The 14,424-nt window shown below is 35.7% G+C and overlaps 1 protein-coding gene across 1 annotated transcript in view; it reads left to right on the top strand.

Annotated features, from left to right (window-relative positions):
- The window catches only part of ttk (ttk protein kinase), a 61,592-nt gene that overhangs the window by 45,890 nt on the left and 1,278 nt on the right, over positions 1-14,424 (top strand). The window contains exons 21-23 of the mRNA XM_028797664.2: positions 3,844-4,020; positions 4,657-4,747; positions 10,440-10,528. Of these exons, the coding sequence (XP_028653497.1) occupies positions 3,844-4,020; positions 4,657-4,747; positions 10,440-10,528 (357 nt within the window). The remainder of the gene's footprint in view (positions 1-3,843; positions 4,021-4,656; positions 4,748-10,439; positions 10,529-14,424) is intronic.

Below are 14,424 nucleotides of genomic sequence, written 5' to 3'. Positions count from 1 at the left end.
AAAATCTCATTGTAGCTTTAATAACTTTTAAGGTTTCTTTTAGATTATAATGTTTTTGCATAGCTGCAAAATTAGCAACTAGTTTGTTTTAATAGGGAATTATAGCTGTCATCCACACAGAATGAGTGATTCTGAATATTTGTAATCCACCTTGAAAAGGGATTGAAGTAACAGTCCCAGCACTGTGCTCTGCAGGATGTTGCATCTAACTACAGACTCTTAATAATGTAGTACTGTTCATCCTTTTACTTGTTGATAACAGTTTAATTAGTCTGGACTGAACATTACAAGAACATTGCCAGATATAAAGTTTTCTATCTTGTGCAATGAAATGGTGTGGTCAGTAATTTCAAAAGCTGCCCTTAAAATTAATAGTGTAAAAATATTGGGAATTCATCTGTCTAAAAATATAAAAATGTCATAGAATCAGTGTTTCAGTTTTGTTACTGGAGTAGAAGCCAAACCTTTTATATAAAATATATATAAGCAGTAATGTTTAACGTGACTGAAGTTACCTGACTCTTCCTTCTGATTCTATAGTATGTGTATTTGTAATTAGCTTATCATTTTTAGGTATATTTAGAGTTAAACCCATTTTCTTCAATATATAGTAAGTCTGGCAAAAACCAACTGCATTTCAATAAATATGTATTAGCCGTGTTAAGAACTAGGGTTGTAAAACTTAATTGAAATATCAATAAGTATCAGTTTTAACATTTTAAAATTACTTTGGTATCGATTTTATAGCCTACATTACTAATGCACTTCCAGTTTACCATGGCTCGAATTGCAGCCCTGTTTCAATCCACTCACAGATGTTAACAAGATGGTCCCGGTGTTATTGTCATTCATCTGCATTCTTAACCTGTTATTTCCATAACTAGACCACATGGATACCAGTCTGTTATAGGGAATGTTTCTGAAAATTTAAATTGGCCTAGTATTTAGGGTATTTCAAGTCCCTAACCCCATCACTTTTCGCACTATAGGGAGGAAACCTGGATCTACTTGATTAGATAGCTAGAACTTTATTTGATACCAGGGGAGTAAATTTGGCGTTTTACAGAAGCTATTTAAATATATAAATAGGTAGATAAGTAAATGTACACCCAGACTTTGGTGTGAACACACACCAGGAATGACTATAAAGTGAGGAAATCAGAGATGTTCTGACTTGGCTGTCCCAGTGAGGCATTCTGCAGACATATTGCTGTTGATATAAAGGAGACCCAGTAGCATTTAACACACTTCTGCTGAATAATTTGTTAGCTGAAAGTCCTCATTGTTAGTGTGTCAGAGAGAGAATTAGCAGCATTGTCCGTAATTCACTCAATTTTGTTTTAATTCTCTCCTTTGCTACCTCCTGCATGGAGTTCAGAGTGTGTCCCATAATAGAGCTCACCATTTTAATTAGCCAGTTGATTCAGTGGGTGTCTCTTGAAGTCCTACTACTAGCCCAGCACACCACAGTGCAGAAAATCAAACTTCTCATCACAGAGTTATAGAAGATGTGAAGGATGTCACTTCATTCTTTTAATGTGGAAAGTCTCCTTAAGAAAAAGAGCCTGCTCTGCCTTTTCTTATATAGTTCCTCTGTATTCCAAGACTAGTCTAATCTGTCATTAATGTGGACCCCCAAGTACTTGGAGTGGACCACCTCAGCTTTCACTCCTTGAGTAGTAACCAGACACAAATGTTCTTTGGTGCGGCGATTGTCAATAACAATTTCCTTGGTTTTGCAGATGTTATGATGCAGACAATTCACTTTGCACTAAGAAACAAAGTCCTCTACCTTACTCCTATACTCTGTCTCATCCCCTTTAACAACACCCTATAAGTGGAGAATCCACTGAGAATTTCTGCAAGTAACATGTATGACCTTGTAGTTGAAGATGTTCAGAGCGAAAAGAAAAGGATATGGGACTGTTCCTTGTGGTGCTCCAGTGTTGCTCACATCTGTATCAGAAACGCAGTCCTTGGGTTTCACAAACTGGTCTGTCCAAGACACCATAGGCTTATCCACCTACATATCACTGAATTTACCCTTTAACAGGAATGACTGACTGATACTAAAGGCGCTGAAGAAATCTGTAAACTTAATCCTCCGATTCTGTCAGTTTTGTCCATGTGAGAAAAAGCCTTGTGGAGCAGATGGACAAAGATTGGAGCAGAGGATACAATTATCTAATGGGCAAAATGCAATGGATCCAATGGACTACCACAAGAGTACTCGTAGTGCAGGAAATTCTCTAAATGTTCTTCATGATGTAAGGCATAAGAGCCACTGATCTGTAGTCCTTAGGCAAAGGGGTACCTGCCTTCTTTGGAACAGGAACAATGCAGGATATTTTCCACAGCAGTGGCACTTTCTGAAGCCTTTGGAACAGACTGAACAAGTTATAGAGGACACCACAAAGTTGATCAGCACAGGCCTTAAGAACTTGAGGACTGACTACATATGGTCCTGCAGCTTTTCTTGTGTGTAGCTTCCTCAGTTGGTCTTCAGTTCTGGACAATTTACACTAATGGTCAGAGGTGGACTTGTCACTAGCCAATCCAGTTGACGTGGTGGTAGTTGATGTAATAGGAATGGTGTGGACAGACTAGTCATTGGAAGAAGGTTGCAGTGGGAGGGGAAACCTGTTAAAGAATTGGTTTTGGGGCATTAGCTTTGTACACCTCCCCTTTGAGCACCTGAGCCCTGGATTGCTTAAGTCTCATAATTATACCCAGTCCATTCCAAACTTCCTTCATGTTATTATACTGAGAGTTTTTTTCTGTTAGCTTTGTAAGCCTACTTTCCTCTTGCAACTTTTTTAGTTCATTCTGTACATCCTTCAGAACTTCTTTGTCACCAGATTTGAATGCTGTCTTTTTCTAAATAAAATAATTTATAATTGGTTAAAAATAAGAAATTTATAATTAATTATTATATAAATAGTAATTAATTTTTTCTTGTTCACTGAACTAATTTTCAGAAAATAATTAGGTAACAATTCCAGGAGGAAGCACTTTCATTATGATAGCTGTGGACTTCACATGCTTTCCCATGTTAAAAAATGAATTGTGAGTTCACCGTAACACTGAGTGTACCTGCAAAAATATAAGGTGTCATCAGGCACGGGTAAGACGCGTGTCAAAAGAATTCACAGAGTCCAAGAGTTCATTTTAAAGGTTTTTAGTGAAAGTTAAAAGCGAATAATCCAAACAAGAATAAAAGAAAAAATAGTTACACACGTAGAATAAAAGGCAAAAAAAAAAGGGAAAAATTAATCTTCTATAAACTTAGCTTTTCTTGAAAGACTTTAGTATTTTTATACTTAAAGGTTCTTAATTTCTTCTTTCCTACTTAAAGGTTCTTAATTTGTTCTTTTCTACTTAAAGGCTCGTAAGCCAGTTGGCACATAGGCAAGTGCCCAGGCACGATAACGTGCGGTCATGGTTAAAAACCGTATGCCTCTACACCTTATACAAGGCAAGGCTGACACTAACTAACTGAAGAATAATGTTTACTCCAAGCTATTAGAAATGGCAAGAACATACCAAAACAATTCTATTCACGGGGGTTATAGGAACCTTCCATAGTTTATGCATTGTCATCTAATAAACATTCATGAATCTTATAGAACAAGGAAAATGGCTCTTACACTGAGTCATATTAAAAATGGAATGTTAATAAATATTTAGTATAGGATGTTGTTCAGATAAGGAATATGTAATCATTTTTTTCTAATCACTGCTAAAAATCTGAATTGAATTGAATCAAATAATACTTCTAATTTATTTTTTTTTTTAAGTTCTGACTGATTTCTTAAAGTTGCATTGTTTTCTCTTATCTCTTAGATCAGCCCTAAAAGCGATGTATGGTCACTTGGCTGCATTTTATACTACATGACCTATGGTAAAACTCCATTTCAGCACATAACAAGTCAGATTAGTAAATTACAAGCCATTATCGATCCAGCACACAAAATTAAATTTCCTGATATTTCAGAACAAGATCTTCAAGATGTGTTGCAGGTAACGTGAACAGTATATTCATATATTGTTATTGGTATGTTGATTGGCAACCAGTGAGAGGTACAACCCAGAATAAAGAATGCAAAGCTTCTTACAAAATTTTATGCCTACCTGAAGTACCACTTTCACCTTAAATACTACTCTTTATTTCTGCTTGCAGTATCTCTCTCATTAATTGTATATCAGTTTTAAATTTTTATGTAGATATAAGTGACATGTAATTCCGTAACCAATAGTTATAGTGCTGTAAGTGCCATGCTGGTTATTTATGGTTTTTTTTTTCTATTAATGGGAAATTGTATATAAACTATTACCTACGCATAGAAAATCACTGATTATTAGCTAAACAAAATAATTTATATTAAACAAAAAAAAGTGACAAATACTTTTCACAGTACTTTATAAGGAGATCATGATTACTTTTATTTTCCAATCTTAATATTACACACATATTACTAAAATGGATGAATTGCTATTGTATAAAGTATTATATTACAGATTTTAGATGAATTAGTACATGATTGTGAGGTTACTATACATTGACTTAGAGATCTCCCTAGCAGTTTTTAGTGGTTGTTTTTCTGGCTTATAACCAAGATCCTTTTCTGTTTTTTTAAATATGTACAATTTGGGTAGAAATGCTTAATTCGCAATCCAAAAGAGAGGATCTCAATCAAGGAGCTTCTGGAGCATCCTTATGTACAGCTTCAGGCACAACCAGGGCCAGGTAAGTTTATTTTTTAATAAAATTCAAAAGAAACAAATATACTTATTGATTACTTAATACAAAGACATGGGCTAGGTTTATGTTGCTAAGCCATAGTTCTCCACTCTTTCTGCATATAATTGCAGTGAGGGGAGAAAGGAGCATCCATGCTAATAAATTCAATAGAACAGTTTCCTGAAAGAGAGCTTTGTTTTTGAATTGCATAGCATAAACATATCAGTTATTGAACTGGAGACAAAGTTTTTCAAGGAAACAAATTCAGCATTGAAGAAAACTACAGTAAGTGAAAGCACTATTAAAGATATAGGGATTTGGGCTACAGTCTGTTCTAATTGCTGAAGGAGAGCATAAAAAGTTGTGTGCTGCAGCAAATGAACCATTACCCTAGGTATACAGTATTTGAGTCAACCAATTGCGACAATCTTGTTCTTTTTCCATAGCCTTTTGGGGGCATACTTACACAAATATCTTTAACAACATCAGGGAGAACATTTTTTAGTAAATTGTCTCTTGGAAGTTAAAAACTTAAAAATCTCTGGTGACATCTTTTGGTGAAAGACTATAGCACAGCATCCACTTTTTTCCTTAATTTATTTGGACTGCAGAATTCTTTGTGGATGAAACATTGCAAAAAATGTAATGTAAAAAGGCAATGCCACCACAAATAAACACACCTTCAATAAAATATCACTTAATCACAATATAATGTAAACAAGTGTATTCAATAATAAATAGAAGTAAATAAATAGTATTTCAGTATAGATATTACTCAAGCAGATCATGGGCTCCTATGTATTAGTTGTAAACTAAAGTGATAGAAGTTAATTTAAACATGGAGTCCAAAGCAGCCAGCCAAATTTTCCATGTGGATTTTTTAATGAAGCATGAGAACTTGGGAGAGCAGACTGTATCTCCTAAGAAGGAGGAATAGTCGGACAGATGCTGAAGCTTGGGTAATTCATAGGAAGAGTTGTGCGTTTCGTTAGTAGTTACAGTCTAATGTTTATAGATAAATTCAAATTTAGCTTGCTGATGCATGAGTCAAAGTAGAAAAATGCAGTGATACTCTAAAAATATTGATGCGTAAAATTCATTATTAACAACAGTTAAGAAAGCTGTGAACTGGTGCCCTGTCCTGGGATAAGCAGTGGCTTCTGTAAACCTAAACTGCATTAAGTAAGTTGGAGAATATCAGTGGTAATAAAACTGTACGAATACTGTTTATGTAGCTAGGATGTCTGATGGATGCTTCTGTTCATTTTGAATATTAGATAGATGATACAGTGTATTTATATTAGTCCTCCTGGTTAGCTAGGTAGGAGGAAGCAAATGCACAAAGATCCATTTGAATAAGTAACTAAAGTACCCAGCCGCCACCCATGTTCTTATCTGAAATGGCAAATTTATTTTCCTCTTCAATTCCTGACTTGGCCCACAGATAGTATATTCACCAGCACTGCATCAGTCTAGTTGGCTCACAAATGTATTGAATAGGTGTATAATAAATATGTTTGCACACAGAGTACAATGAAAATATTTTTTTTTTTTTTATAAAGTAGTAGTCATGCACAAAAATCAAATAATTTTGCATCTTGATATTTTCTCTCCTCCTCCTTTCCTTGCTGCATTGTCATCTGGGGGAGGTTGCCACAAAATGTAGACTTTTTCTTGTTTGAGTCCATGAAATGGGTGCTTGAAGGATACTTTACCAAAGAGTACAGTACAGTACAGTTTACACGTTCAGTATCAAGTGAAAAGAGAGACGAAATTTCCTTTGGATGAGTGATAATGGCTGCTTTGAATGGCCGAAATGAAAGTCATGTTCTCTAACGTCAATATCATATGTCACTGCTCCAGCCCTCCATTAGTAGTTATACACGCATGGGACAGACGTTCTTTTATTAAGACAATATTTGGCTTAATGGCAGCTGTAAATGTAATAGTATTAACACTAATTGGGTTCTTTAGTTGTGCGTTTAACTGTCTGAAACCTACCGTAAATATACTGTGCAGTCCTTAAGTTTGACTTTGCTAATAACTAGAGGGGCCACTGAAAAGCAGTTTAGTACTGTGAAGGATATAAATAGGGCTTGACTGTGATGTACATGTATTAACTTAAGAAAATCAATGCTTGCATGCATTTTGAAAGGTTGAATTTTTTGATGAAATCAAAGTTACAATTAGTTGATAAGTTAACTTGACAAAATTCTGATTATTGTGTTAATATATTTAATCATGTATTATATTTCATTGTGTAATTCATTCTATAATTTTATACATTTTTCATATTTTAATTTGCACTTTTGTAATTTTTGTATTTTACATTTTTGCATGGCCTAAATTTTAATTGTATAAGTTAGTGTATTTTGTCTATTGATCTTGTGTTTCATATTGATAAATTCTAAAATGTAATTAACTTTCTTATAAGTTTCATAATTGAGTTACCACTGAACAATGGAGCATAATTTGAGGCAACTTGTTTAGAACAAGACAGTTTTTTCGCATGATAAATTGGATAAGGTGGATTTAAGTGTTATTGTGAGGACATTACTTTGCTAGTCATTTTGCTACAACTTCTACTTGCTGAGCAGCATTATGCATTTATGATTTCTTTAGCTCAGGATGACATGAGCCTAATTCCCTTCATTGCATAAAATAAGAATTCATACTCATTAAGACTGGCGTGCACCCCCACACTTGCTTGTGTTGAGCTATAAATGGTCTGATTTTGTGATGAGGTGTCTTATGTTCAGATTAACTGTTCTCATATTTTTGTGCAAGGGTTTAGATTTAATTTTGTAATTTTTGGCAGCAAGGTGTTGGGAATATCAATACCATGATCTATCGGCTCTGGCTAAGAACATACAATTTGTCACATTTTAAAAGTGATTTTAATCTAACACAGATTCTAATAATGCACAATACTGTAGCACAAAACCTTTAACCTTTTGTAGTATTAAGATGTATTCTGATTAGGCCTGGCTAGAAATGTCAATTTTCCAATAAATCATTACTTTTCATTAAAACGATTTGATATAGATTCTTATAGTCTCGAGATCGATCTCCTGAATCTCTGTCCTACTCAATTTCTATATGTAGATTTTTGCTTAGATTTGTTTTTGCTGTCCAATCCAATGGGTAGCGCTAATGCGCCTGTTAAGGCTTTCTAAAGAAAAAGCCCTCTACTACTTTGCATAAAATGGTATGTCCTCTTTAATTGAAATAACCTTCTTAGACACTTAAATAAGATGCGTGGACTTGCAATGGATTCAAACTGTGCATTAGTAGAGAACAACTGGATAAAAACAAAGCCATATGTAAGATGTGCGGCCCAAAAGGTAATTATCTCCCGACATCACCCAGAAACGTCTCAGACGACATCCAAGCAAGTAGAGCCTAAACAATCTGTAGTAGAGATGGTGTTTAGATCCAAGCTCACGTTTAAGTAGCCTCATGCACAAAAAATAACAGAATCTTTAGCAGTTTTTATCTGTAAAGATAACTGACCCTACAACGTGCCTCACCCAGCAAAGCAAACGAGGAAATTGTTGGAATTTTCAGAGTAGCCTGTGGTACAAAAGTGAGCGTGTGCTCAAAGCAGCTGACTTGAAATAGCGCCATACTAGTAGCATTACCTGTCATGATGGCTGGGTCTTTTTCTTTTATGTACCATTCATTCATTGCCACTGTCAACAAGCATAAACTCTAGATCCTTGTTTTAAATGCTTCATTTTTTGTCTGAGGAGTGTTAGGACACATTTTCAAGACTGATCAATGTGACTGCTGTAAGTGAGCAACTTGTTGAATTATACACTAGTCTTCCTGCTGCATCTTTAATTTTGACTAATTCAAGATTATTTTAAATGTCCAATAGGGGAATGAATTTGGCTAACAGTTTAGTTGAAGGGTGTCTACATTGAGATTCATAACACACAAATAGGTTGTTAAACATCATTTATTATTTAAGAAGCAATATTTGATTGTTCTATATCATCCTGTGAATATTATTATAAATGTTTTATAAAGTAAATGCAATTGCATTGTATTAAAACAAGGAGCCCCCCATAATATGTATAGACACTGATGTGGCGATGCACAAGTTAAATTATGGTGAATTCTGAATGAGTGCAATGCTGAGAATTTTTTTTTTTTTTTTTTAAAAAGAGCAATGATATTTTGTTCCAAAATACTGATATTAACTGTTCATTACTAATCAAGTAATTCTTCTTAAATGTCATTCCATGCTTATGCATACGTTATGTAGTCACTGTGTAGACCCTTCTAATAAAGTGTTACTGAAATGTATCACATTATATTGTTTTCTGTGCATGGTTAAGTAATCTCAAAACAAAAAAAAAGCCATTACTTCACTTCAAATATATCCATGCATGCTAATTCAGTCAAGATGAAGTCGATATTGAATCAGATTGGGGCATTGTGAGTATGAATCATATCAATGCTGATACCCAGCCCTAATGCTGATTAATGTCACAGATATGTAAAGTGAAAAGTGTTATGATGAGGCTGTAGAGTAAATTTATGTTTTAGTACTTCATGTAAATTACAAGAATATTTGAAGAGGATTTTATTTTAGAAGGTGTCATTTTTCAAGTCAATGTACATGTAATAAATTTGAAATGGAAAAAAACAGATTCATAACACTCGTAAATTTTGTATTGCAGTTAACCTGAGTAAAAGGTGGCAAAGGAGCAATATATGAACTGTACAAAGTGCTATATTCAGAATCTTTATTTTATTCATCCATCCATCCATCCATCCATCCATCCTCTTCTGCTTATCCGAGGTCAGGTTGCGGGGGCAGCAGCTTGAGCAGAGATGCCCAGACTTCCCTCTCCCCGGCCAATTCTTCTAGCTCTTCCGGGAGAATCCCAAGGCGTTCCCAGGCCAGCCGAGAGACACAGTCCCTCCAGCATGTCCTGGTTCTTCCCCGGGGCCTCCTTCCAGTTAGACGTGCCCGGAACACCTCACCAGGGAGGCGTCCAGGAGGCATCCTGATCAGATGCCCGAGCCACCTCATCTGACTCCTCTCGATGCGGAGGAGCAGCGGCTCTACTCTGAGCCCCTCCCGGATGACTGAGCTTCTCACCCTATTTTTAAGGGAAATCCCAGACACCCTGCAGAGGAAACTCATTTCAGCCGCTTGTATTCGCGATCTCGTTCTTTCGGTCACTACCCATAGCTCATGACCATAGGTGAGGGTAGGAACATAGATCGACTGGTAAATTGAGAGCTTCGCCTTGCAGCTCAGCTCCTTTTTCACCACGACAGACCGATGCAGAGCCCACATTACTTCGGATGCCGCACCGATCCGCCTGTCAATCTCACGCTCCATTCTTCCCTCACTCGTGAACAAGACCCCGAGATACTTGAACTCCTCCACTTGGGGCAGGATCTCGCTACCAGCCCTGAGAGGGCACTCTTATTTTATTTATTTATTTATTTTTTGGAAACATACTTCTCTCTGATAAAATTAAGATATTGATTGTTTCGTAAATTAGATATAAAATGTAAATTATTGAGTAAATGTAACAATCTGCTATTTGGCAGTAGCAGGGGGTGAGAATTTTACTTACGGCTTATGACCTCTTATTGCTAAACTGTATGTGAATGTACTTTAATTAAAAAGTAATGCTGTAAAAACTCAGCTTGTTTCTCTTCTAATTTTTTATAGAGCAGCAAGTTAGTGCCGAAGACTTGAAGCGCATAGTCAATCACCTGGCTTCATTAAGTTCCCCAAGGTCTCTTTTTAGGGCTACAAATGTAAGTATAAAAATATACAGTATGTTATTATATAAGGTTAATGCATTTGAAACCATTTCATCTTTTTATTCTTTATTGTGCTTTCATACTATCTTGTGTTTTATTCTCTTTCCCTACTTGTATAAACAAATATGTACTTTACATGAGGAAAAAACACACATTTTAGTGATGGGCAGGCAAAGATCCGAGTGATGTAAAGATGAGATGGAACAGCAGTGCCTTATGTTCGGTGCTACAAGTGGGTTGTAATTTCAAATATAAATACTGTACTGCGAGACTATAGTATGAATTGAAACATGTACCTTATAGAGGTGCGGAGTATACTTTGTACGAAATAGCCAATTTTTAAAACATTACAGCATCAGGATTTCAGGAATTTTGGCACAGGAGATAAACACTAGTTTTGACTTTGTGCTCTATTCTGTTCTTAGCATTGTAGACTCCGCTGGGGACACACCCTCCCCACCCTTTTAATGCACTACACCAGTGTTGCTTAAACTATTGCTCAGCACATGATTGTGTAGTAAACTTACAAATGTTCATCCAAGTGTAAATCTGGGCCAGGTGATATCACTGTTACCATTTATCGTACTTTTTGTAGTGGAAGTATGTGAAACATCACCGTTGGTGTACACGAGAGCTTTTGTTTCTGCAGTACAAAGATGTAATAACCTTTCCTCAGCTTCTGTCTCACAAGCTATTAAACATTCAGTCTGAGAACACTGGCAGCAAAGATGTGTATGAGATAGGGAAAAAGACACTGACCTGACAGAGGTGAGGTGAAGAGATGATTTTAGGCCATCCTAGAGTTTATTAAAGTGCTTTCTTCTATTCTGTAATGTTGTTTTTATTGCATACAAAAATATATGTATGCCAGTAAGGTAATCCTAACTGAAACCTTCATATTGTAATGTATTTTAATGTTACACATAACTATGATCCTAAAACTTACTGAGGCAAAAGATTTAATTTCTCAAATAAGTACCAGTCAGTTTTTATTTTCCAATTATCCTGTCCTGCAAAAGGCTTTTAATACTGCTGATTAATTGTCTAAGTATAACTGCTTAAGCAAGATAAAAAAATTAGTGGGTCGAAGAAACTAGATGTATACTTACAAAAAAAAAAAAACTGGAATTAGAGAATGTAAAAAAGTAATAGAATTAAATTAATGGCTAGACTGTTCATATTTATAAAATTGTCCCTGGTTTTTTAACCATCAGAGATTAGATAAATGAATAAATAGTTCTTGAGACTCTATGGATGGGAAAACAGAAAATGGTTCATTATACACAATAACTTTAAAAATTCTGCAAGGCTTCAATTCACGGTAGTCAATATATGATTATTATACACATAAGCAGTGCAGAATATCATTTCTGCCTTAAGGCATTTCCTACACTGGGACTATATTATGGGCAAATCATTTTTAAACAATTAGTCATTTTGCTAAATAAGGCAAAATGTTATTTTGTATATCAGGACAGTAACTTATTTAGTCTTGCCTGTAGCAGAAAAGAGTAGAAATCAATCAATGTATAGATTTGTTTTTTTTTTTTTTTAACATGTGCACACAAATATTCAATATGGTAGGGTCTGGTTTACTTCTATAGAAGAATAAGAAAACTATTATAAGGGTAATTTTATCAGCTGCAAAGTGGTTACCTGAAGGACATTACATAAGAACAATGCCATCGCCATCATCTTCATTGTTGGCCATGCAAATGTAACCATTAGTTAAATTGAAAAATTGAAGTATTAGCTAGCTAAATTACTCTCATTAATGGTTTATAAATTTATCAAAGATTTTAGTGTGATAGTAAATAATATTAAATCATTACTATATGTGTAATTTTTGGGGACATTTTTGCTACTATCATTGTGCTTCAAGGGTCACAATTGTGTAATTTTTGGCCATTTTTTTGCCCTTTTGTCCAAATCATTTCTGATGGCGCACTCATCTATCTTGACTAAAATTATATAAAAGCTTATCCAGAAGAGGACCCAAACTGTGAACAATGACATCAGACCTGACCTCTCAAAGTCATATGTTTGAGACAGACCTGTCCTTTGACAATTTTAGAGAATGTTTAAATGGATTTTTAAATTAAATTGAAGAGATGCTGCTGTCATCACAGACTTGTACGTCAGCTCATCTCTACTGCCTGTCAGACAAGCTGTGAACCTGAGAGAGATCACAGGGTGAGTGTAAAAGATATGATGGCTACTTAAGTGTATAACATCTAGATAGAACTTTACTTGTCCCCAAGGGGATATCTGGCTTTTTACAGACACTTGTGTACTTGTATGTGTATATACACCATGGTCTTAACATAGTGACTCGGAAGCAACACAGAAATAAGTTGGAAAGGATACAGATCTGGAGGGACTCTATATAATGTTTGATTTCTGTTATACATATTTCTGCCAATACTGATTCTCTGTGCAAGAAAGGACAGAGCCACCTGTACTTCCTTAGAAGACTGGCATCCTTCAACATCTGCAGTAAGATGCTGCAGATGTTCTATCACATGGTTGTGGCGAGTGCCCTCTTCTTCGCAGTGGTGTGCTGGGGAGGCAGCATTAAGAAGAAGGATGCCTCACACCTGGACAAACTGGTGAGGAAGGCAGGCTCTATTGTTGGCATAGAGCTGGACGGTTTGACATCCGTAGCAGAGCAACGGGCACTCAGCAGGCTCCTATCAATTATGGAGAATCCACTACATCCATTAAACAGTGTCATCTCCAGACAGAGGAGCAGTTTCAGCGACAGACTGCTGTCACTGTCCTGCTCCACTGACAGACTGAGAAGATCATTCCTCCCCCAAACTATGCGACTCTTCAATTCCACCAGAGGGGGTAAACGTTGAACATTATTCAAGTTATTGTCTGTTTTTTACCTGCATTTTTTATTACTCTTTAATATTTTTTGCTGCTGGAGTATGTGAATTTCCCCTTGGAATTAATAAAGTATCTATCTATCTCTCTCTCTCTCTCTCTCTCTCTATCTCTCTCTCTCTCTCTCTATCTCTCTATCTCTATCTCTACCAACTGTTTGAAGTGTTACATCTCATAGTGAGTCACAGTAAGTTCAGTACTGTGACATTTTGGATACTGTGGAGAACAGGCTTGCTTATACCTATTATTTCAGATGCAATTTTAATGGTGGAAAGCATTGGAGTGGAGATCTATGTGAATGAGCAATGATGAACATATCACAATTAAAACTAAATGTATGACACAAACTTGATGGACAAATGCAGGAATATGGACTGCATTTGTACACATTACTGCCTAGTGAAATAAGTTGCATCATTCAGGCTGACTCAGCAAGTGAAGTGATTCTCCATGTACCAATATCTTAATAATTCTGAATACTGGTGACTTCAAACAAGGAAACAGACTTCTGTCAGCATGTTTCATTAATGGACATTACTGGATCTGCACTATTGAAATGTTAATGAATTTAAATATAAACCGGTGGCACAACCTGGGCAGATCTGACCACCTACAAGCCTGTTATTGAAAGCTGCAGCTCTGTATTGTCCAATTCAGAGGTTTGTGTGTATATAAGTATATGTAAAATAAAAAAAAAATTGTCTGTAAATGAAAATTATTTTCTCTATTCATCCATCCTACCTATTATCTTCCTGTTTTAACATCACCATGCATGGTTGGTGTTTGCTTTGGCGCGAGTAGCTATAGAGTCTGACAACAGTATTTTTTTTTTTAATTTTTTTTTTTAAACTACTAACTTTTCCTTTTCTTTTCCTGCTTTCCATTTCATCTCATCTCAGTTTGATATGTTTTGGAAATCTCCTGTTTCTTTTGTGTGGAGTGGAATTAGACCCACATGATTGAGCTGCCGTCATGGGATAAAACTTCTGTCTGGGGATTTT

The sequence above is a fragment of the Erpetoichthys calabaricus genome, chromosome 3 (assembly GCF_900747795.2).
Source record: "Erpetoichthys calabaricus chromosome 3, fErpCal1.3, whole genome shotgun sequence".
Taxonomy (NCBI): Eukaryota; Metazoa; Chordata; class Cladistia; order Polypteriformes; family Polypteridae; genus Erpetoichthys; species Erpetoichthys calabaricus.
The sequence above is the reverse complement of the archived record's forward strand: the minus strand, read 5'-3'. Positions and strand labels throughout refer to the sequence as shown.